The sequence below is a fragment of the Anopheles marshallii genome, chromosome 3, assembly GCF_943734725.1.
Source record: "Anopheles marshallii chromosome 3, idAnoMarsDA_429_01, whole genome shotgun sequence".
NCBI lineage: Eukaryota > Metazoa > Arthropoda > Insecta > Diptera > Culicidae > Anopheles > Anopheles marshallii.
The window spans coordinates 55,982,151-56,007,240 of NC_071327.1; the positions used below are offsets into that span (position 1 = coordinate 55,982,151).

A 25,090-nucleotide genomic window follows, 5' to 3' on the forward strand; every position below is an offset into this window, starting at 1 on the left:
ACCAGGACCAAGTTGATTTGATGTCTGTGAATTTGATGTCTAATGCGTAGAGCTAACAACTTTACGACTTTAAATACAATCAGCAGCTTTGTTCGACACAAACAAGCGTCCGTGGTATTCTGAGTTCATTGTTCGTCTGATGGAAAGAGCGTGCAGAACGTTCCATCACGCAATGTTGCGGTTTAAAGTTGAATTATTCTAAAGTTTGAGATGAGAGAGTTGCAGGTTACTACGCTTAAGGCACTCGAAAGTTACAGGAGATGGTTACTTGGTGTCGAGCGCTGACACACTTGCTCTCTCTCTCTCTCTCTCTCTCTCTCTCTCTCTCTCTCTCTTTCTTTTTTTTGCTGGCTTCGTTGAAGGACAGTCGGTGTCGTTACGTAGATATTGTTTTATTTTTTACCAAGAATAATGTTACTTCTCTTTTGATTGTAGAAATAAATGCATGCATCTGCAACGATGACGCAACAAGGAAACAGGTGCAAAGCGTACAAAATGCTGGTTAGCGCGTCCCTGAATCTGAGCACGCGATGATGCAAGACCAGCAGCAAGCATCCATGAAGCAGTAGGAGAAACTGTTCGCGGAAATCTGATAAACGGAATGACTTCGAGAACCCGTGAATATGGTTCAAATTGGAAATGTGCTTTCTGGCCAGATAAAAGATTGTCGTTTCAACCCGGTGAAGTACGTCGCCTTCGCTGGTTGGTTTTCGCGATACGAAGACCTCTACGAGAGGGGTACGAAGGAGTTGGTTGACGACGCTAAGGTTCGTTTACTGCTACGGTAGCTAGATTTGGACGAGTATGAACGGTACGTAAGCCTTGTGTTGCCCCACAAGTTTCAACAAGATTTTAACTATGCGGATACAGTGGAAAAGCTGAATGTTCTCTATAGATCACAGAAGTCGCAAGTAAGCAAAACGTACCCAGAGTACCTTCCTGGTAGAGTATGAGTCCGGTATCCTCATCACATGCCTCAGCTATCGCATCCTTCCGGCCTTGGCCACCGTCTGGATGTCTGTTCCTCCAAACAGCTAGCTCGTGGCTCATTCTTCTTCTGCAAACGCTCTGCTCACAAAAACCGCCAAAGGTAGTCCGAAGCACCCGTCGCTCGAAAATGGCGAGAGCGTTGGCGTCCACCGCCGGTATCCAGGACTCATGATCATAGAGGACTATCGGATGTAACAGGATGCGATATATGCTGCATTTCGTGTCTTGTTGTTGTATCGTATAACTTTGTGCAGCCTATAGTAGGAACAATTCCACATCACAATGCGTCTCCGGATTTTGTAGCTTAGGTCCGAAGTAACGATCGTATCCAACGAAGCAGAACTCCTCTACTGTCTCAAGATCGTCACCGTCAACTGATACTCTGCTCACCAGACGAGCTATGTCATAGTCAGATCCTCCGACAAACCTAGAATAGACGTAGTATTTTCCTGTCGTGTTAATAAAAGCGCAGTTGAAGCTAAACCAGCGGGACTTTCGGGCGGGATATGTTTAAAAGAAAAGGAGTTTTTCAAAACTCCTCAGAACAAAATACTCTGCAATTTTATGTACACAAAAGCTAGGTTAAATTAGATCGTGTTTATTTCTTTTCTTTTGGAGTTAATTTTTGATTCTAAAATTCCGATAAACATACAACGTACTTTAAACTTCCATAAGAAAGAAGAATGGACCTACCGTTTATTAAGTTTAAATTTCATTCATCGTTGCCATGGTAACGGGGCAGCTAAAATAAACCATTGTTACGCTTTTCCTACAGTTCTCGGTCATACCGTTGTGAATAACTGCTCATAACTTGCCACAGATATTTGCACTCCCCGAGCCCGGACAATAGCATTTGCGTCCGATTTGTGAATGAACTGGAAGAGTTCCCGCTTTCTGCAGCATGACAAGGAATATGGCTACCATTGAAAAGCGGCACTATCTTGATAACCTTCGTACCTGTTCACCTTGGTTACGGTATTCGTCGTGCATCGGAAGAACTCCCCAACCCGGGTTGATCACTCATCATCAGATCAGTTTAGAGTTTTGTTTGAAACATTGGTTTGTTTGTAAAAATACCTGGGAGTCTGCTGTGGTCCAACAGACAAGTTGAAAACCGGAACCTGGGTCAAGCTAAACAGCAGAAGCAGCATCATTTCCTGCTCCACACTTTGCCAGACATCTGCTGGAACACACGGGGGTCCCCTTTCTGGTTGAATTTGGAAGCAAACCAAACAACTCCCGCACGCCGTCTGGACAGTAAGGTCTCCAACGGTGCCGGTTAGAAGATGGTTGATTGTTTAGATTATGATGTCGCGTAAAAATAGATCCCATCTCGGAATGTTTTATCGTTTTTGGTCTTTTTTTCCCGTTTTTTTTCTTCAAAATTTCAAAGTGTTCCTTTCCCCTGTTCGGCGTCAGGGAATGGGCCAACATTTACATTACAATACGTGAACGAGGCGCGTTCGGTCGGTACAATGTCACGATGGACACTGGCACACCGGGTATAAAGCGCTCGGGACGCACGGAATCCAGCCTCAGTCACGTGGTTCCCGTTGGACTTGGCTGATGTTTGCATAGGGCTTAGGAAAGGTCAGTTTTCAAAGTTCTTGTTCCAGTTCAGTTCGTGTGGAAGGCATGTGGAACGGTGCTATAATCGCGATCCTACTACTCTCGGTGCTGTACTGTTACTGGGATGCTCGAAAACCCAAGAAATTTCCACCGGGTAAGTTACTCCGGCGAGGAAGTGTCAACTGTGAAACTTTTCTGTTAGTTCCTATTAGTGGAGTGAGTTATCGATGTGTTGAGATCTTTATTGTCAGAATTTGTCTGCCCCAAAGCCATCTATAGAACCCAGATCTGATCAAGATTCATACAACTCCCAGATCTTGAGGTTTCATTTAGATGGCCATGGCTCTATAAAGTGCCACTAATTTCCATCCTGATCGCCCCCTGTTAGGTCCGACTTGGCTTCCATTCATCGGCAGTGGCTTGGTGGTGTTGAAATTGGCCCGGTCCCTCCGCTACTTTCATCTGATGTGGTTAGCACTCTGCCAGCAGTACGGTCAGATTGTTGGAGTTCGCTTTGGCCAGGATCGTATCATCGTTGTATCGGGACGGGAAGCGATCCGTGCCATGTACGCGAAGGAACAGTTCGATGGCCGGCCAGATGGTTACTTCTTTCGGATGCGTTCGTTCGGGCAGCGTCTTGGAGTCGCGCTGACGGATGGTCCACACTGGGAGATACAGCGCAAGTTTGCCGTTCGCACGATGAAACAGCTCGGCATGGGACGAAACGAATTTGTGCGAGTGATCGAACGGGAAGTGCATGAATTGGTTGAGAGCTTCCGTCGCAGGGCAGCCGCTGGAGAGACATTCCCGATGAGCAGTTCAATGGATGTTGCGTTGCTGAATGTACTCTGGGTTCTGCTGGCGGGCGAACGATACGAGCTGGAGAACGAACGATTAGGTTGGCTTGCCGAAACCATCCATCAAACGTTTCACGTAATCGACGTTTCGGGCGGTACGTTGAACCGGTTCCCCTGGTTGCGCTTCGTCTGCCCGGAAAGCTCCGGGTACGGTCCGATGCTGCGATTATTGAAGCCACTTTGGGGGTTCCTGGAGGTAAGATCACCATGCAGTACGAACAATTGCCACAATCGTTTCTAAACATTGTCCACCAATACTTCTCCCCAGGAGACGATTGAAGCGATCAGGAAGAATCCTCATTGTCCCAGTCGGCGCGATAGTCTCATCTCGGCCTTTCTGGTGGAGATGTCCAGAGAAAAACATCACAACTCGTTTACCGATTCGCAGCTCGTCAGTTTGTGTCTGGATCTGTTTCAGGCCAGCATTGAAACGATTAGCAGTGTGCTCGGTTTCGCCTTCCAGTACATGTTGCACCATCCGGACGTGATGCATAAGGTGCAGCGGGAACTGGACATAATCGTTGGGCCCGATCGATTACCGACGGCCAACGACAGACCTCAGCTCCCATATACCGAAGCGGTCATCCTGGAGGTGGAACGTATAGCGACCGTCGTCCCGGGTGGGCTAGTACACCGAGCGATGGAAGACGTAGAGCTGTGTGGGTATCACATACCCAAGGATGCCATCGTGTTACCGTTGCTGTACTCGCTACAGATGGATCCGAAATATTGGACCGACCCTGACGTTTTCCGCCCGGAGCGGTTCCTAAACGAGGAAGGTGATCGAGTTGTGCAGCACGAGCTTTTCATACCATTCGGAGCGGGACGACGACGCTGCCTCGGAGAGGCACTTGCCAAACCGGCCGTTTTTCTGTTCTTTAGCGCGATACTGCACCGTTTTACGATTGAGTGCGGCGACAAGGAACTACCTTCGTTAAGCGGAGTTGATGGGATAACTTTGTCGCCACAACCGTACAGCCTCAGAATGCTGGAAAGGGTGTGTAGGCAGTGATGATAGCTGCCTTAACTTTCAGTATTTAAATACCATTCAAATGGGTTGACTATTTATTAAAGAATTAAGATATCTTTATTGATGTGTATTATCACTCAAACTCCTAAAGGTGGCAAATCTTCAAAGTTGTTCTAGTAACGAAAAATTGTTTCTTGTTCTGTTCAAACTTCAACCATGGGTTTTTCATACTCGTGTTTGTAAAATTTACAAATCGTTGAAGCTGTTTCCCGCGAAAATGAAGGAATTCCCCGAGAGAACAGTTTGACAGATTACATTACAGCTCAAGGTCTATGTGTTGAAATGTGTGTTTATTTTATATTTAAAATTTTTTGTTGAATTTTTTTAATTATCATACTTCGCTCGTATTGCTATGATATGAAAGCAAAACTACGAATTAACAACATTTTTATGCCAAATATAATAAATAAATTGTTCTTGCATTCGAGCGACCTTGTTTATACTTACCTTGACCATGGGAAACGTCAAACGCACCGGTCGTGTTTTGTGGTCAGCTGTGGAGTGAATGTTTTGTTGTTATTTATTTACGTGTTTTATACAATTTTGTATTCCCCTTTTACCATGTCTTCCACCAGCGAAATGGATTTCGATAGGTAAATGTAGAAATATAATATTGCTACGCAAAGTTCGTGTTCTCATTACAATCGGTCCATTTCAGTCCCTTCGTGAAGAAGGAAAACAGCTGTAAAATCTGTGGCGAAAATGAAGGACCAATGGAATCAATCTTTTGCAAGGTGGACGACACTGCACTCCTGAACAAGATCTACAAATGCACCCGCGTTAAAGTATTGTGCCGTACAGAACTAGCTCCTTGTGGAACAACTATAGAATAATTTTGTTTTATCTATAGGTGATACCAGTTTGTGGATTAATTTCACCCATCTGTGAGTACTGCCATCGGCGGATCGATGAGTTCGATGAGAATGCACAACCGAAGGTGGTAGAGTTTGTGATCAAGACCGAGCTGGAACCCGAACCTCTTGATTACGATCCATTGAATGTTGGCAACCTGGTCGATCCGATGGCTATTGATGGTACGGTATCCCAGACCAGTGAGTTCAATAATTTCTCGTACTATAATTAAAAGATATTTTTGTACATGTTATAGTTAAATCAGAAGACGATTTAGAAGAAAAAAAGTCGATAAAACGAAGAGGAAAGATAAAAGCAGTTAATGTTCAACCCCGGAGTCGGTCGTTTCGAAAAGCTGGAAGACCAAGATTAAATGTGGAATCGCAGAAAGTACGGAACATTGTTAGCAAAGCTCGTGGAAAGAAATCATCTATAGATGATGCGAGTTCCGATGAAAATGTAGCGGAAGTCCATTCAGAAATTGCCGCAGAACCGCAACGAACGCCAATAGAGCGCATTTCCCCGCAAGATGACGATCAATCAAAGTCCAGCGACTTTGAATCAGATCTTGAGAATGGCAATGAATCTGCACTTGAGGAAGAATCCGACCAGCTAAGCAACTCTGACGAAGAACCAGTAAAACGGGGACGTCCCAAGCGTGGTAACGTCGCGAAGGCTAGAAAACCGAAACGCGCCGATTCACCGAAGCAATGCGAAGTCTGTGGCAAGCAGGTGCAGTATATGCGCGAACATATGCGTCTACATCGGATAGAGTCGCAGCATCCGTGCCCACACTGTGATAGAACGTTCGTGCAGGCAAATAACCTAAAGTACCACATACGGAAACATCTGGGCGAGAAACCGTACACCTGCAAGCAGTGCAAAAAGGAGTTCTACTGCGAAGCACACTTAAAGTCGCACATGCGCGTGCACGGACCGCAAGGTCTGTTTCAGTGCAGCATGTGCCCGAAGAGCTTCAACCAGGAGTGTAATCTGAAGAAGCATCTGCGAGTACATACAGGCGAAAAGCCGTACGTGTGTGACAAGTGTGGGAAGCGGTTTAACAGCACGTCTAACCTACGCAACCATGTCCGGTTGCATTCGGACGAACGACCGCTTACGTGTGATCACTGTTCGAAGAGTTTCGTCGATGTGCATCATCTGCAGCGGCATATACGGGTCCATACGGGTAAGCGAGGGTATTGTGAATACTGTCTGTAAGTCGTAAGAATAATCATTGTTTCGTTTCATAGGGGAAAGACCGTATATTTGCCATGTGTGCTTCCAAGCCTACTATTGTCAGACCGGCCTAATGGACCACCTGAAGACGCACATCGAGAAAAAGTCTTTCAAACTAGACTAGCTAGATAATATACAGACAAGGGAAACTGTGCCAATAAGGAGATGATATTATCGTTTTAAGCATTTTATACGTAATTTGTGTTTTGTGTTGTGTATTTGTGTTTAGATCTTAGGTCAATTTTAATTTTCCTTCTTAGATTTAATCTAAGAAGTATTAGAAGGTCTCTTATTTAATACTATGATAGACTTATTACGCGTAGCTGGGTAATTGGAAGGCTTTTGATGTATTGCAATGATCGTAAAAGCAGGAGACCTTAGGATCACCACTTTGAATTAAATCAGTACAATATATTTTACATTATCATGATCTACTCTTGTTACATCGTAAGCTGTAAGCATCACAAATTAGGTTTAAAACTGATAAACTTATAGTTAAGAATTGTAAAAAGGAACACAAACGACAGGCTTGCGAAATATGGAGTAATTGCTAAGTAAAGTATTAACCTTATGGGTAACATTAAGCCAGAAACAAATATCGCGGTAAACCCGAAGAGGGAAGCAGATTGCGTGCCAGTACAGTCTACACGCATCTTCCAACAAGTGGTCATCGAACTCAATGGAACACGAACTCGAATGGGCAATAGTAGAACAAAGATAGTGGTCATATTTAAAGGGTTTACGTTTCTTAGCTTTGCATCAGAGTTCGAGTTGATCCTGAGCTTAAAGCAGTCTAGTCCATCTAATCGATCCACCAACGACAGGCAGGTGCACAGTATATCATCACAATGATCACACTAACGTTGGCAGCACTGGCACTGATCTTGCTAGTAGCTTTTCTTGTGAAGGAACTATGGCGTCCGTCGAACTATCCTCCGGGTAAGATCATCTTCTTAAAATATGCTCTATAAATTTGAACATTCCTTTCCATCCCATATCAGGCCCCAAATGGTTACCGATTGTCGGAAACACTCCGCTAGTACGCAAGATGGCGGCTGAGAATGGTGGATTGTTGTCGAACGTGTGCGACAAGTTGTCGGAAACGTATCAAAGCAGCGTCATTGGGTTGAAACTTGGTCGGGAGCGTGTGGTATTTGGTTTGGGATACGAAGATGTGAAGGACATTTTGTGCAACGAAGCTTTCCAGGGTCGTCCAGACAATTTCTTCATCCGATTGCGTACACTAGGGACAAGGTAAAGGACATTCGGAGAATGAATGATAGTTTTTTTTAATGCTATCTCGTACTTTTTGTTTCTTTTAGATTGGGTATCACTTGTACGGATGGTGCTTTTTGGAATGAGCAGAGAAGCTTCGTCACACGGCATTTGCGTCTTGTAGGATATGGACGCCAGGCGATGCATGCTCAGATTCAAACGGAACTAAACGAATTGTTGGAGGTGCTCGAGGCCCGTATTGAACAGCCCATTTGGCCTGGATCGATTCTCGCCATCAGTGTTATCAATGTGCTTTGGACGATCGTAACAGGCACACGAGTACCGCGAGAAGATGATCGATTGCAGAGACTACTGCAGTTGCTGCAGGAACGTTCCAAAGCCTTCGACATGTCCGGTGGAACATTGAACCAGCTACCATGGCTACGCTTTATCGCACCTGAATGGAGTGGCTACAATCTGGTGCGTCGCTTCAACAAGCAACTGACGGAATTCTTCACGCCAACAATCGAGCAGCATCATCAGAACTTTACGGAGGATAAAGCAGTAGACGATCTTATCTACGCGTACATTAAGGAAATGCGCGATCACAAGGATGCATCCGTTACCAACTTTACCGACGTGCAGTTGACGATGATCATATTGGATATTTTCATAGCAGGTGGCCAAACAACGAGCACAACGCTGGATCTGGCATTCATGATGATGATTATGCGTCCGGATGTGCAAGAAAAGGTGCACGAGGAAATTGACAACCAGCTGGAATCGAATGGAACACCCCATTATGACGATCGTCACACGTTACCGTATGTGGAGGCATTCTTGCTGGAGGTTCATCGTTTCTTCAGCATTATTCCAGTGAATGGACCAAGGCGCGCCCTAACTGATTGCACTCTTGGGGGCTACCGAGTACCGAAAAACACCACGGTTTTCATGGGAGTTCGCAACGTGCACATGGACCCGGAGCACTGGGGTGATCCGGAAGTATTCCGACCGGAACGATTCCTGAACGAGGAACGACAAATCGTCAACACTGAGCGTGTGTTGTCGTTTGGCCAGGGAAAACGTCGTTGTCTCGGTGAAACATTGGCCCGCTCCTGTCTGTTTACGTTCTTTGTGGGTGTAATGAAGCGGTTCTGTTTGGTCAAACCGGACGTTGCTGCGGAGGAATCCGACATGGAACCGTCCTTGACGCTTAAGCCAGGAATAACGCTCTCAGCGAAACCTTATAACGTAGTGTTTCAACCACGAAAGAGAACAGAGATGAATATTTGCGATGAATAACACCCAATCTTCGTAATGCGTTTGGAAAGCGAGTGTAATATGTTGGATTGTGAAATAAATAAAACATAGCTTTTTAAAATTTCCTTTTTAAACCCCATTGGAGATTGTGAAGTACGTGTGCTCACCACCAGAGAGCGCTAGTAGAATAATCATGTGCGCTTTTGTAACTATTTAAGAGATTTTTTGGGACTATTGGTTAAAAAAATGCACCACATTTACCGGATCACAAAACGATAATAAAAATGAGCTTTCGGTGTTGCTATTTCCCATTTATAGAAATTATTGCTGATAATTGGGACATTTCGAACTGACAAATTTCCCACACAGTCATACTGCTTCCAAATCGATCCCTTTATGTAATACCGTTATTGTCAACAAATTAAATGGATTCATTAACCAATCAAAGTACGCTCATTTGTTTTCTTTCTTTATTACCCATCTTGTCTGGTTGGTTTTGTATTTTAAATACATGAATTAAAAATAAGTATTTTGATGGTATCTCCTGTTTGTGTTTTTGTGTGTCCTCTATGTGTGTATGTGTTTGTGTGTAAGTGTTGTTTTTGTGTTACTCCCAAATCACTTCCATTATACGCTAATCTTTTTTTTAATCCTTAACGTCTTTCTCTCCCCCAGCGTTGGAAAAATCAGTTAATTCTGATTTTGTTTTATCACACTCTATATTTTGTTTTCCCAATCGCTCTCGTTTGTCCTTTTCCCCAAATCGCTCTTCTCTTTTTTCTTTCTTACGTTCATCTGAACCAGTTAGTGACTTAGAAGAGAACAATAGGGAAATTGAAGCTTTTCCTGGTAGTTGTAGGAATTTTACTTCCACTCATCATTATCATCATCATCATCCAACGCCAGGAGGATAAGAAAAAAAAGGATTTCTCTCTTTCGCCTTCACGTCCGCATATGTTTTGTTGTATGTTTTCCCCCTTCCATTCATCCTGTGAGTTTGTATCATGTTCCGTAGCTTAACAACTATATGTATATATATATATTTCATCTTCACGTGATTTCTACATCTGATTTGTTACACTATAATCATACATGTATATCTATATATATATATATATATATACTCTGCCAACATTACCACAAAAAACTTAACAGTTAGCTTCTTAAGGTCGAAAAAACGAAGTGAAAAACACGAAACAAAGATACAAGAAGTGAAACAATGTACAGAGTTTGACGGTTGTGTTAGTAGCATCTTTCCGTTGCGCTAATGGTCGAAAGATGTGTGTTTTTTTTAAAAGCTTCATCATCATCACCATCATCACTTCTGCATAACAACCCACGACCAACCACGGACCGTCCATTCCATTTGTGAGCCAACGGGTTTTTACTTAACCTTCTTCCCCGTTCCCTAAACGCTAAGCCCCACTTTTGCCATGTTTTACCAAACCAAACCTACCCTAGATGATGTACTTTTTGAAAGTAATTGGTAATCATTTTCGTTCTCTCTCGGTTCCTTTCGTTCCCGTTGTTTGTTTTTTTTTTGTTTTTGTTCTTATTTTCTTTCTGCTACAATTCATTTGTGACGGATTTTCAATCGATTTCTAAGCTTTGCACCCACCTCCTTAGAGGAAATGGATTCTAGTGTTCTTTGTGTTTGTTTCTCGTGTTTTTTTTTGTTTTGTTTTATAACATTTCCCACCGGTTCATCTATATAAGTATATATAAGTAGGTTTTTTGTATAGTTTTGTAAATCTGTCCACGTTCCTTTACTGCTTCGCGAATGCATTGAATGCATACGATGCTTCCCTTCCCTCCTCTTCTTTCTTATTTCCTTTCCCTTTTCCCGCCCTCCCCCCATCCTCAACCCCCAAAACCAATAAAGCTATTTTATTATCCATTTTCTTTGTTTTTACTTCCAGTTGTTTCTACTCCAATCTGCTAATAGCTAACCAAAGGTACATTCTTGTTTGCAACTGCACACATCATTAACAATCTCAACGCCACTCCCTTCCCACTCCCCCTGCAACCACCCCCTCATCGATCAGCCCATCGATTTTTCCACACTAACGAACGAATTGTTTGTTTAATAGGTTTTTGTTGTTGTTGTTTCATTTTTTATTATTTATTACATTTATTACTAACGACTTTATTACAAAATATAAAACAAAAAGAGTTTGAAAAGAATAATAATAATTATTAAAACAAAACCAACGCTATTAAGTAGGTTATGCTGGAGGGAGAGAGTGTGTGTGATAGAGGAAATAAGATAGAGAAACAAAAGCAGGAAGAATGAACGGTAGTGGGAAAGTGATATTGGGAAAGACAAAATAGAAAAAAAGAAGGAAATTGGAAAAGAATAGAAAAGATGTAGAAAGGAAAGGACAAGTTAGTGTACTAAACTTATGCGTATAAATTCTTAAACATCTAGCTTCGAAACTTTAATAGCTGTGTAAAGAAGAAAAGGAGAAAATGAAAGAGAGAAAATGTGAGAGTGAAAAAAAAAACCGTAAACTAGACAGAAGAAACTCTTCTGTAAAAACACATTAAGGTAAGGTACCCAATTTTTTTCTTCTCTGTTTTCCGTTTTCGTTTTTGTTTGTTTTATAACGTTTTGTTGCGCGCTGTTTTTTTTGTTTTGTTTTCATCTTCTGTTTCTGTTTCGTTTCTCATCTTAATATCGTATCCTTTTGCTGCAAGAATCCTTGAATCTTGTACAACATCTTCTTAAATCTTGACTGTGATGCATGCTGTAGTGGTGGCCGCTGTGCTTTTGCATACACTTACACTTAGTTTTATACACGTTACACACAGGGTTTTTTTATGTATTCTTTTTTCTTCTTCTCCCCATGTTTTTGTTTTGCACATTCTTTCCAATTAGGCGAAGGGGTTTTCTCCGATTTTGCGTGATGGGCTACGTTTTAGTGTTTTTTTTTGTTGTTTTATTTTCTTGTTGCTGGCTAGTTACTTTGCTATACTTTGCTTTGTGTATATTTTTCCATTTGCTCGGTGTAATTACAGTAAGTGGAAACCAGATTTGTTGTGTTTGTGGTGCAGTGTTTTTTTGTTTGTTTGTTTTCTTCCTTCTTTGTATAGGTTAAATTTCGCATCCTATCCTAACGGCTACCAAACACACACACACACATCGGTGAGGGTGACACGGAACGAATGATCCAGGAACGATCGGTTCGAGCGAGCGTTAAGTGTGAAGGATATAAAAGGGGGTACCAACGAATGGGAACAACTTTCTAGGATTGTTGTGTATCATTAGCTGTGTGTGTGTGTGCGTGTGTCACACACATACACGGACACAATTTGAACGAAGTTCACTAGGGAAAAGGAAAAAAAATAACGATGCAAAGAAGGGAAATTAAGTGTACATGCGGCATAAGTTGACCTTCCTTTCTACATCCACTACCTCCTAGTCCTATATACCTAATATATCACTGTGGCAAATTATGATTTTCAATCTAATAATATTTCCACGGTTTTTTTGCTTTTAGTAGTGTTGTGTAGTTTGCCCTTCTGTACGATTGATCCTGCGTATTTGTTGCTGTTACAATCACGGTTCCGTTTCCTGTGTCGCTGTACTGCATGCTATTTTTGGAATGTTTTTTGCATAAACATAATTAATTGGGGATGGCTGATACACCGCCCAAAACCTCGTCCCTTTCTTAACAACTAGCTACGTATTTTGCGTTGATATCTTATCTAACTTTTGCAAACACCTCCTCGCCTGGCTGCGCACCCTTTATAACCTTCCCCAGGGCAGGGACGTAATGCCACACGAAACGTAGTGAGAACGAACCGTAACACAAACACAACCTAATACCCCGGAACTAGTTCCTTATAATCTGTCACAGCAATTCATTTAGCGGGTTTTCGGTGTACCTTTTTTTCTCCATTCCAACGTTCCGTTTTGTTTAATGTTTATGTCACAGCTTTACCGGATTGCAGCCATCCTCCATTCATCTCATTCCTTTATGGGGAAGTTAAAATGTAATTTATACCCTTAAAATGCCAAAGCGTTTCATAGGACGTACCTAAACTCTGGCAAGCTTTCAAACGTGTGTTGCAATTTTGTGTTCCATCTAGCTAATGTTGCCTGCACCAAACGCGCAAATAGTATTCTTTGTTTGTTGATGTCCATTTTTGTCGTATGAGCGAAGATACGTTTCTACCACCACATGTGTGTATGTGTGCGTGCATTTGTTCTCCCTTCTCCTGGTACATCTGCTAATAGTAAAGGTAACACGAGAAAAACATTTTTGGTCACTACCCCCCTTTTTTTTTGTAACTGCCCTAAATCATATATACACGACTCGATTGCGAGAGAACATTATTTTACATTAAATACACTTGCGCACGCCACACACACACGTATATATACATCCAATTCAAAAACGTTCAGCAAAACCTCTGTACCGCACACTCTTGGAGCCATCTAACGTTTTCCCCCTTACTGAACGATGTTGAAAGTAATCTTGCACTCTACCCTCATTGCACCCTCCAATACAACACGGTTTGTACTTTGAAAAGGCATTTCATTTAATATGTATGCTGTGTGACTGAGTGTGTGTGTGTGTTTTTTTTTGTGAGTGAATGCGTGTATGTTCTGTGTGTGTTTGTTATCCTCCGATTGACTTGCACACTACAATCCGATAGCTAAGTGGGACGTAAAAGTTAACATCGAAAAATATATAGTATCTCTACTCTTTACCGAACTAGCTTCCAACTGCTGCACTGTGGGTACTGTTCACCATTTGTGCCTCCATCCTTTGTTGCCGCTTTACGGTACTAAAAGCTAACAACATCGATCAAAGGCGCTCCTATAGTAGCGATCATACCATCGCTGCTAACTAGACTGTTTTGTGTTTCTCTCTTCGCAACGAGCTGCACGGGATGGACGAGCGAAAGGATAACCGCCCTTGCGCCTGGTAACGTTTGTATGGAGTTTGTGTAAATTGTTGTATCGTTTTGTTGTTATTAATCCTTGCTAAAGCTTGAGCACATGACGTGAGTGTTTGTTTTAACTACAATGATTACAATCGTACACTAACGTTCAAACACCGGACAGCAGTGAACAATGCTGTAATGCTTGCTTTTACTTGTATTAAGATGCTTCGGAACACATTCGATATTCGTTTGGTTGATTTGTTGGAGCCATTTGAACAACTACTTTCCTCGGCAACACACATTTGAAAGCTAGCTCGTGGTGTAAGATTTTCAGCTTCGAAGTGGAAGAAAATAGAGAAGAAAGTGAAGCAAAGGAAAAAACTCACAACTATGGCAAAGTAGAAGTAAGTAAATAAAAACAGTATGAAATAAGAGAATAGATAGTATAAGTAAAATAAATAATACCAAAATAGAGTTCGACAGTGCAGAAATGTGTTACAAAATGAAGAGCAGTAAACAGAGATTCGAAAATAGAAAATAGATAATGAGAAAATGGAAACTAAACTGCAGTAACAAGCAAGAAGTGGAAAAATAAAGTGAAAAATAAAGTACAGTAACGAGATAAGAAAACGTAAGGTACAAGCCGAAAGTAGAAAGAAGGCGCAAGAAGAAAGAAAAAAACAAAAGAAGAAGAAAATAAAACAGTTTAACAATAGCAAATAATAATATATTATAAAACAGTATCTAAAAGACAGTAGCATAAGATAGAAAAAAAAGTGCAGAAACAGACCAGATAAGGTAAAAAGAACAGAAACATAGAAGAACACAACGGAAAAGGACATAAAACGGTGACAGTGATGCGCACACCAGTAGCAGTACAGGATGGAATGTAAGAATGCCCTTAACACAATACGTAAGCTACTATTTACACTATCATATAAAATTTGTGTTGTACCGCGCTGTATGATTTTTCCTGTTCGAGCAGTAGGATAACTCTTCCTGGGTTTTCCCGCTTTTGTTTAGTTTTTGGGTACGCCTTTTCGCTTTGGCATCCATATTTCTTTTGCCCTTTCGATTCCTTTCCTGGATCATTCATTCCTTTGTGAGTTTATGTGTTTGTTTTTTTTTTTTCTTATCAATTCACGCTCATTTTGTTATACAGCTGTGTGAGTGTAGGGGGGGACACATAGCGAGTGTATTCGACATTTCTTCTCTATTTTTTGCTGTTTTGTTTCCATTGTTTTGTAAATAGACGGATTCATTCGGCCATTTTTCGCATCTGTTTTTCTTTTACTATTGCTGTTCTAAGTGTGTAATACGACAAAAGCGTTTTTAAAATTGGCTATTGCATACGGGTACGATTGGGTATTTTGGGTTATTTTCAGTTTTAATGTACAAGGCATGGTAATAGTTATCCCATTACATTCTTCCTTTTGTTTTGTGTTATAACATCGGTAACATTGGGTGATCGTAAGTAGTTCTGTTGACTATTCAGGTTTGTTTAGTTTTATGCTTTAAATACCATCGATCGATTTCTAGCTGTAGGTGTTGTTTCGTTTGTTTGCCTGCGACTGTAAAATGGACATCACGCTCAAAAATAGATCGATGTCCTTCGAAAAACTGGAGCACAGCTGTTCATAATAATAAACATTACGGTTCTTCTTCTGCATGGTCCAGTACGGGATCCATTGTACGGAGCTATATAGATTGTTTTGTAATTTGTAGTGTTTTTTTTGTTTGTTTCTTTTCTGCTGTTATTATAAGCTTTCAAGATGATTTGGTGAGGAAACAGTTAATATCAACAGTTTGGGTAACATGTTTTTTTTGTGTATGTTTTTGTAATGGTATTTGCGTTGTACACAGTATTTAGTAACAGTTAGAACAATGGTTTTTTTCATATTGTTGTTTGCTTTTTGTGTAGTTTATACTTTTTTTTATCATGGGTTGTAACGATTACTGAGATAGGTTTAGATTATGTTGTATCTTAGCTTTCGTGTTTTTTCGGCCCGTTTTTGCACTGTTTGCTGTATGGTTTTTGTAACGAGTTGCTTTAGTGTTGTATGCCCATATTGTTGAAACCGTTTCATTTCACGGCCAGTACTGCGTGAAGCGAAAAAAAAATCAATGGCAAAACTATATTATGACTGTTCAATCACAACGATCGAATTCAAGTGTAAAACATCTGTGATAGTGTTGAATGGGTGCCGATAGGACATTTTGTGCTGCTGTTTTAAATATAGCGAAACATCACCCACAACAAGCGGAAGAAAAATGCTCTGTTTAAAACCGACGAGTAGCAGCCATATTGCACTTAAAATTCTGCACACTCGTTTTGAGCCTGGTGGGGATTAACAATAAAAAGCCTCCCCCCACTGCACGGGTAAATCGAAAAGAAAAGGCTTCTACGTACATAAAAACCGCCCGTACGCGCAAAACGTAACGATTATCGTGTTTTGCATCTGCTATATAACTAGATTTTGCCTTGCGTACTATGTCTCACCCTTATCTATCTGTTCCATTGTTTTTTTCGTATGAATCATGATTTTTGCTTTAACATTTAGTGAACACTTAGTTTTAGATCCTTTGTTTCCGTTTTTAGTGTATGCGTTTGTATGTGTGTTTGTTTGTTTGTTCCTCCCATCCGCTTACTCACCCTCTTTTCGGCTTCTTCGTTTTTAGTACTACCGCTAGTTACTATCACTACTAAAAACATCCTGCCGATCACGCACTTAACACTCTCTAGATCACTATTAACACATGCCCCGTGCACGGATTTAGCATGGTGGTGGTACGGGATTTTCCTTGCGCCCTACATCTATACACATCTGCCTGTCCTCCCGGTTATTTTATGGGCAAATGTAGGAGTTGGTACAGAATTTAAACATAAACAAAATTTACAAGCGTTTCCCCATTCTTCCTGCTAAACCGTCGCGTTTCTCACGGCAATGTTTTTTTTTCTTTTGAAAACTTATATAACAAACTGTACAAACGTCCATGTTTACGGTTAGGATAATTTTCCGTAAACATAACAAAATCGGTAGTATTTTCATGCACATGGGTACTGCACACGAAACACATATACACTTATGCGCACGTTCACACAGGTGTGCGGTGAGATGGGAGGGTTCTTTTCCAATATCCCTTTGTCTACGAGTTTTTGTGTCCCTTCGAGTGGTGATTGTAATTTAGCGTCCAAATGGCAAACCTTCCTTCCACATATCCATCTGCTTCATATGTTAAAAGAGTACCACTTACTTCTTAAGCGGAGTTAGACGAACAGCTCCTGTGCGGACTGTTGTGGGGGTACCTCAACCCGTTACTCCAGTGTTTATCTGATCTATTTGGTGAGTTTAGTGATGCTGTTGCACGTGTGTACGGGGTTTGCTTGTTATGGCTACTTTATGTGAAACGACGGTATGGAGTAACGTAAAGTTCAATCGCATCTACGCGCTGACCACTGCCACTGTTGCGTCTGCTCATCATCACCCACCCACCCCATCCAGTGTTGGCATTCTGCCCGCGCAAAAACAATAAATAGAATAAAACATTTCTGGTACGTTCTCTGAGATGCAAATGGTAACGACATGTTTGCTAACTGTGTGTGTGTGTGTGTGCGGGCTGTATGGTTCTTTGCGTGTGTTTTGTTTTCTTTTAGGCGGTTGCGTTTCTTTGAAAGGACTTGCTAACATTGCACAATTCTTACACGTTCTCTCCACTGCTTTCACCATTCCCTTACTCTGATGTACTTTTGTTTTTACTTAGAATCACCGTTTTTTGTAGAATTTGTTAATCACCTAGTAGCGTTTGTGTTTTCGATTTTTGTCCAGGTATCTTCTGTTCCGTTGTTCCGATCATTTGCTTACTTCTATTCGCTTATCTTTCCCACGCAACCGTTTGCGTACACAAACACACACACTCGTACACACACAAACACACGCACATGAACGGTTCTGAATCGTAGGTTTTGGGTTCCCTACCGCTACATAGCTACACACTACTAACCCCTAATACCACAATTACTTAACAACGTAAAGAAATAAAACAAAATTACATCTATCGCGATGATTCGTGGTTTTTTTTTTTGCTTGCAGATAGGTGACTTAAAGCGGACACGATAGCTCTAATTACTTGTAAACTCGCTAGTAACGAGAGGGAAACCAGGGTAAGAAACTAACAACAAAAATCGAGAAACGATCAAAAAGGGGATGCGATGTACACCTAGCGGCATTGGTATACGTGTACGCGGCAATCCGATCTGCTTAAAGTCTAACGAGCGAAAACGATCTTAAGTATACACCGAAAAAAGGGAGAAGAATTCAAACAAAACTACGATTCATTCCGCCGGTTCGATGGGCGAAGCGTTGAGGGAGATAGTTAAACTGTTAAATAATCGCAAACTGAAGCGGCCTTCCATTTCCCGGACATGATTGTGGACGTGTATGCGTGTGTCTGTGCATGTGCGGCAGTTGTGAGTGTGTGCATGAGGGCGGCGAAACAATAGTGGGTGGGTTGGAAATGTACAACAACCAACAATATACGCCCCTCACTATAATATTTGACGGCACTGCACAATGGTGCGCAAGTCCAAACAGCTGACCAAGCGCTCGCGGGTAGCGTCGAATGAGCGTTGTCCTTGGGCGCGGATACTTATTCCTCGGCGGCAGCACTCATGAGCGGACTGCTGGCCACCGGATTTCGCGGCACCAGTGATACACCTGCTGCTGTGGGTGGAGTAGGGTCGACCGGCCAGCTTCATTTCCGCTTGGCATGAAGCATCTCCATTAGCAGCGTTTGTGAGGGCGCACTGCCGGCACAGTGTTTGATGTACAGATGCTCCTCACCCCGAGCTGCCATTCCGTGGATCTCCGGAATAATACTGAGCAACTTACTGAACTTATCCTGCAATCACGGAAAGGACAGACGATTAGTGGTTGAAGAAACGGCGGCACGGTTTTTATGGACATTTCAGTACTTACAGGCACCGACGGGTAGCAGGTAAGCGTATAATCCAGCAGGGCCGCCTGCACGTTTTCGTAGCCCTCGACGACCGTCTTTCGGTTGGTGATCCCCCGGACATCTGGAAAGCAAACCCCAAAATCGAGCATTAGAACCACACTGGGTTGGGAACGGCGACCTTTCACTCAATTCTTCTTCCACTTACCGGGATTTAGCAGCAGCAAGAACTTCATGCAGATATAATCGCCGACATCGAACTTGAGCTCCTGGAGCTTGTTCTGCAGCTCGTTAAAGTGCTCGGCCAGGCTCGGTACGCCCAGCAGCCCTAAACCTAAGAGATCAAACTTCTGCCCATTGTGCAGGGTGGTTTCGTCCGGTAGCCCGTTGTGCAGACGCTGGTGTATGTGGTCAAGCACCAGCATATCCGACCAGCTGTTCTGGAGCAGCTTCATCTGATCGTCCACCTGGAATGGAGCAGAGTACAAACGGTATTTAGTTTAGCGTCGATCACCATGTCCTTCAGCATTTGCGGAACAAAAAGGAGGAATACCACACAACAATTGCATGCATAAAGTTAGGTTCGAAGTTGGGCAAAACAGTGGCAGTGGAAAACAACAAAACAGTGGAAGGAAGATCCCAAAAAGTGTGCCCTCCCCATCGATACAGTTTCAAACCGCGACAAAAATGCCACCGAGTGCAAAACGGGCGCTATGCAAGCTACCCAACAATCACTTGACCATGGCCCACATTTTCACCCATCTTGGTACACCTCCTCTCGCTCTCTGGCGCTAGCCATTCCACACCGCATCACCGCATGTCGAGTCAACTTCTTGCTCATCAACTACGAGCCGAACAGTTCGGCTGTCTTCTACTCGCAAACCTGTCTGCTTGCTGACTCTTGCTTGACGTTGATTCATTTCCACCACCCGTGGCAGTGCACAATTTACGATCAATTACTTATAAAATGGAGTTTTCGAAGTTCGGTACTCTCAGCTGGAGCCGTTTGTTGATTTTTGTGTTTTTTTTTTGTTTTTGCAATCATTTTCTTTTCGGTAAAGTCTTGTATCCACTACCCGTCCACCAACCAGGCCAAATATTGCACAAAGCGTCGTCTATTCGGCAAAACAGATTGTTTTTTTTTGTAGAAACGTACAAAACGAGTTTGTTGAAATTATTAACTATTACGAAGGAGTGTCTGTTCATTCGGTTACGAAGCACTGGTGCTGTTTGTTTTGAGACAGAGGTTTATTCGCAATTCATTTTTGACTCTACAAAACCTCGGGTTTGATATCCACAGATATTTATAGATGAAGATTTTAACCCAAGTTGAGCACTAAGATGAGCCTGCCAGCTCAGTAATATCAACAATTTAATTTTGGTCCATTTCTATCACTTACAGACAGACACCTTAATATTTAAACTTCTTTTACATTTTTGAAGAGATTCCAAATTCCAAATAACTCCCCAATATCCGTGTCTATTCTAACGATCCATTTATTCTGACACAATTGCCTTAACGGAAACATGAATATTCAACGAAGGTATACAAATCGTACATTGCAGAATACTTAGAACATACACGCCGCTTGCTAGAATCATAAAGCTACATATCTTCCAGCTACAGTTGCCTACCATCACGGCACCACAGGACACCGTTAGCACCCGGACAACGGACGAATCTGTACACTCAGCAAGATTGAAACGAAGCAGATTAAATCCATTCCCGAGTATTGAGCAAAGCCTTCCCCCCATTCGATTCTACCCCTGCTTTCCCGCCGTGCGGTACAACAGTTTCTCATCGAGGCACGCTTTTTTTTTTACTTCACATCCTTTCAATTACCATGCCACCCAGCCCATCCCGCGTTGACCCATTGACCCAGTTTAGGATGAAGAAGGAATTTATTTTGAGCCGCTCCTGAGGGCGGCATTAGCTGCGATGAAAGTGATATGAACTAGCTTTTCACTACTGCCATCTTCATTTTGTTCCCCTTTCCTATGCATTTCATGCAACCGTACGGAGGCACACGGAACTGCATCATCCACGGCACTACATTACACTCTAGGTGTTTGTCTATCGAGCACATTGCAAACGGTTCTCAAAGTGGCGAAAGGAAAAAAGTGAAAGCGATGCAGGAGTGGAAAGATGTAACAAAAAGAGGCAAAAGCACTGGGCAAAATGAGTCTCCAGCTTACATCCTACTCATCGGCAGGAGTTACCTCTTTTTACTGGATTTCGAACAACGCCTCCGGCCCGGTTCTACATTCTGGAACCATTTCACACCTTATGGCAAATCCCGCCCGTTTGGCCAAGCGTGGTTCCAGATGATGATGTATGGCGATGATGAGGGAAGTGGCTATTTGCTCGCTGCTTATTATATCTTTTCTTTTTACCGAAACATTATATCCTAAACATCGTCCCGGTACATCTCGCCCTGGATGGGATGTAATCACTTCAGGCTAACGCTTAGCGACACAAAATAGAGCCGCTCCATAGTTCGGTATGCAAGTGTGCTACTTTTCCATCCACGGTGAGGGCATCTTTTACAGGGAAGCCAAAGGACCCCCCAAAAAAAAGGATCCCATCCAGACACGGGAGGTAAGTGGGTCCCGGTGTTGAAAGTGGGCCACCGGCACAAACTCTGCTGTATCGTGCGCAGAAGAAAATAAAATGGCATACAAAAAAATGGACGAAAGGACGCTGGAAAGGAAAGTAGAACGCACTTCTGGTACGTTACGCAATGATGGCTCCTATTGGAGGTGGCAAGAATGGGGTAATAGGTAGGCACGGTTTACTTAAAGGGGTTTCTTTAGAATAAGTAGTGTGTTCTAGTTCTAGTGTGCTGGGACGCATCTGGTGAAAAGTCCTTCTGGCCTCCTTTCGGATTTAACCTGATTTCTTTCACTGGCGATCGCGAGAAAAAAATGGAATTAACACAATATCGACATGTGTATTGCTATCTTTTCAATGGACCCTTAAACAAGGTTCAAAAGAATCAATTTTCACAAGCTTCCTATTGCAATCTATTTACAAAATATATATCGAGTTTTTTTTTTTTTTCGTTACGGCCTGGCCGTATCGACTTATTTTACCACGTAGCCGGATAGTCAGTCCTCAGTCCTTGCTACGGGGGATTGGCCCGGATGGGATTTTGGTCCAGTCCGTTCGTGTGAAGACCGGCGCCGCTACCATCATGCCACCGGGCCGCCCCAATATATATCGAGTTACTATTTTACAAAATATACAACAAAATAGAACGAGAATATCAGACCAACGAATTAGCAAATGAATGTGAATAAAACAGTAATTCCAAGCAGAAATATTAATTAATGTCATACTTATCTGCCATTTAAGCTTGGAAAGCAAAACAATTAAAGATTGCTCCATGGTCTACATAAATGGTAATGTTGTATACTGATAATATAATAATATTAATTCAAAATTATATCATTGTACTAAAACAATAATTAAAACTGGATCAATTTACGTTACGGAATCTGTATAACGTAATTTAAATAAGTAATTATTAAATTTAATTGGGCTGTTTATTAAAAATAAGCTGATTTTTATGATACTCTGATAAGCAATGGTATCATCTGATTTTATTGATCTGATCAATTTAAACTGATAATTTGATAAAGCTATCTGAGAAGTAATGATTTATACCGACATAGCAGCAGATTAACAAAATGAATGAATAAGTAATGTTAACTGAACTATTTTCCTTAAAAACAAATTTTAATGAATGATCTTAAAACACTTTTCGTATGATTTGTTACAGCGAAAGCTTTTGCCATTTCTGCATTCATGTTTTGTTTTTCAGTTTATTCAACATATCTATTTTGTTTATTAGTTTTGCAACAAAACAAAGCAACCCCACGAGACAACCCTGCCACATTTTACATCCTGTTTACGGCCACATGTAACCGTTTTCGGGAACTTCAACGAATTGGTCCGTCCGTGCACACCGCATGAATCATCGATCGGCACACAATAACACATCTCGACCGGAGGGGTGTCTCCTGTCGATCGCGATAGATAGAATGGAGCCGGCGTTCGGTGAGAACAACAGCGCAAACTGGTTCGTACCGGAACAGCAAACGAACGTGAGATATTTACCACCGTCTAGCACAGCCAGTAAACAAACAGCCACCGTCCCGTACCGGTACCGGTGCGCGCGCGTAGTACAGGGCCGCCCGATTTAATAGCTTCCCAAAAGGGAAAACGGGACAATGTCATTACGTGGCCGCGGAGGTCCTTCCCCAAAGGGCGACCGGACGGCCTTCGGCTGTCGTGCAGCGATGGCGAAGATTGTACGGTAATGCTTGTAATTATGCTGTCGAACGTGGTACGCTAGTTAGCGCGCGGGTTTTCGACGCGATAGAGCACGATCAGCGCCGCAGCGTCAGTGCGATCGGACGCGAGATCTCGACCATTCCGCACAAGGAAGAATAATCGATTGTGCGTTCTAATTTTAGCGTGAACAGTGATTTCCGAATTAAGCCACAAAAAAAAGGATTTTTTATACTGCTTTCCATATGTTTGGCGCTCCACAAAGGACCATTTTGGAAGCAAAAGTCACCAATTTGAGACTCACATTGCGAAACTTGTGAACAACTCAAACAGAATAAAGAAACATTTCTGCTTGCGTGTTGGCAGATGGGGGTGCCCATTTGCTTTTCGTAAGAGCATAAATCACCAAAACCATACGAATGGTTTTGATTTACCGCTAGCTTCCTTCGCCGTTCGGAAGTTGCGTTATGCGGCGGTGCATGATCGCTGTCTGGCGATCATTTTGGGCATTTATTACGCATCTTTTTTTATTTTTTAGATAGCTTCTTGTTATTTTTTTTTTGCTTTTGCAAAATTCTTTTGCTCCTCGCGCTGCAGATGTTTATTTGTTTTGTTTCAATTTCTACGCCTACCATCGGTGGTGGATTTAAAATTAGTTCGACTTTGTCTGCTTGCCTCGCCGGGTTGCAACACATTCGACGACCACGAAGGCCCACCGATGATGCGCTTCCCTTACATGTTTGCGCCACACCAAACAGCCATAACGCAACGGCACACCAGAAGAGGCAAAAAATAAATATATTGCTGCTAAGGAGCAGCAGCAGCAGCAGCAGCAGCAGCAGGGGAAAAAAAAACTTTAAATTCCCCCCGCAGTCGTGATGGAGCATAGATGGATGGTGGTGGTGGTGGTAGTGGTGAAATCGTGTAACCTTGACACGGATTTTTGTCGGTGCACAACAAACCCAATAGCAGACGAAGGGGAAAGTTGATGGGAAAGGAAACGACGCAACAGCGCCGGTTGGATTCAGCGCCATTGCGACTTTACGCATCTTCACGCGTGATGAAGAATGTGACGCGAAAGTCCAGACAGCGCACAAAAATCAACGTTGTGTGTGTGTGTGTATGTTGATTTTATTTCGATTGCCCAGAGCGCCAGATGATAAAGAAACGAAAATGAAATTAAATATGTTAAACAGAATATGCTCTGCGGGCGGTACGGTTAGGTGACTCGCGACCGTGTTGAGCGATGAATTATTAAACGGGCATAAATTTAGGCAACACTTGGAGGCAGGATTGATGGGACCTGTCGTTGCAATCATCCCAAAGCAATGACAATTATTAGTTTGATCCTATCACTTCGGTTTAGTAGGTGATCACATCAGATAATATACATTCAACATGTTGAATGATATGCTTCACACGATTTGCCTAAATGATGAGTAATACTTAACAGCTAATATGCCAATGTAATTACTATACTTCATGCTAGCTTAATGGCTCTATCAATAGAAAGAATGTATTTATTTATTTATTTCATGATGACGGCGTTTGCCGTATTATCAATATAGAAAGAATAGCTGATATATCTATACTGCAGCAAATTCCTTTACTATCGAATATTATGCTATGGTGCCGTGACCAGGATTCCCTACTATTTTGCAACGCGATAACGCAAGCCTATGGTATGATACTTGTGAGATCTTGATCAGATATTTGAGATCTTTAAGCAATATAGCAAAACTCGTTTTATCTTCTCAAAATTTAAACCATTCAAAACGAAAAGGAATGGACTTACTGAAACTATTTCCTACAACGAGGTTAAGTTCAAACGCTCACTTTGTCCCCGTAAAGTTCAACCGGAGCAAACATTCTTGGCTCTCCTATTCCTAAAGTAGTAACATACCTAAATCGTCTTGTCCACGGATAGCCGGAAGGTGA

At 42.2% G+C, this 25,090-nt stretch overlaps 4 protein-coding genes across 4 annotated transcripts in view; 3 read left to right on the plus strand and 1 right to left on the minus strand.

Moving 5' to 3' along the window:
• The first annotated feature begins 2,625 nt into the window (after positions 1 to 2,625).
• Positions 2,626 to 4,428, plus strand: LOC128712866 (methyl farnesoate epoxidase-like). The gene is made up of 3 exons (XM_053807732.1): positions 2,626 to 2,713; positions 2,948 to 3,612; positions 3,685 to 4,428. The coding sequence occupies exons 1-3, from the start codon at positions 2,626 to 2,628 to the stop codon at positions 4,426 to 4,428; spliced, it is 1,497 nt and encodes a 498-aa protein (XP_053663707.1).
• A 579-nt stretch (positions 4,429 to 5,007) lies between these two features.
• Positions 5,008 to 6,661, plus strand: LOC128715769 (zinc finger protein 436-like). The gene is made up of 5 exons (XM_053810683.1): positions 5,008 to 5,039; positions 5,105 to 5,231; positions 5,297 to 5,480; positions 5,555 to 6,487; positions 6,552 to 6,661. Exons 1-5 carry the CDS (start codon positions 5,008 to 5,010, stop codon positions 6,659 to 6,661), a joined length of 1,386 nt encoding a protein of 461 aa, XP_053666658.1.
• A 724-nt stretch (positions 6,662 to 7,385) lies between these two features.
• On the plus strand, positions 7,386 to 9,054 carry LOC128716112 (probable cytochrome P450 305a1). Its single transcript, XM_053811032.1, has 3 exons — positions 7,386 to 7,476; positions 7,539 to 7,791; positions 7,860 to 9,054. Exons 1-3 carry the CDS (start codon positions 7,386 to 7,388, stop codon positions 9,052 to 9,054), a joined length of 1,539 nt encoding a protein of 512 aa, XP_053667007.1.
• Positions 9,055 to 18,657: 9,603 nt separating this feature from the next.
• Positions 18,658 to 25,090, minus strand: part of LOC128711442 (nuclear hormone receptor FTZ-F1-like) — a 101,676-nt gene continuing 95,243 nt past the window's right edge. The window contains exons 7-9 of the mRNA XM_053806318.1: positions 19,067 to 19,325; positions 18,882 to 18,982; positions 18,658 to 18,804 (exon numbers count right to left, since the gene is read on the minus strand). Coding sequence (XP_053662293.1) covers positions 18,658 to 18,804; positions 18,882 to 18,982; positions 19,067 to 19,325 — 507 coding nt within the window. The remainder of the gene's footprint in view (positions 18,805 to 18,881; positions 18,983 to 19,066; positions 19,326 to 25,090) is intronic.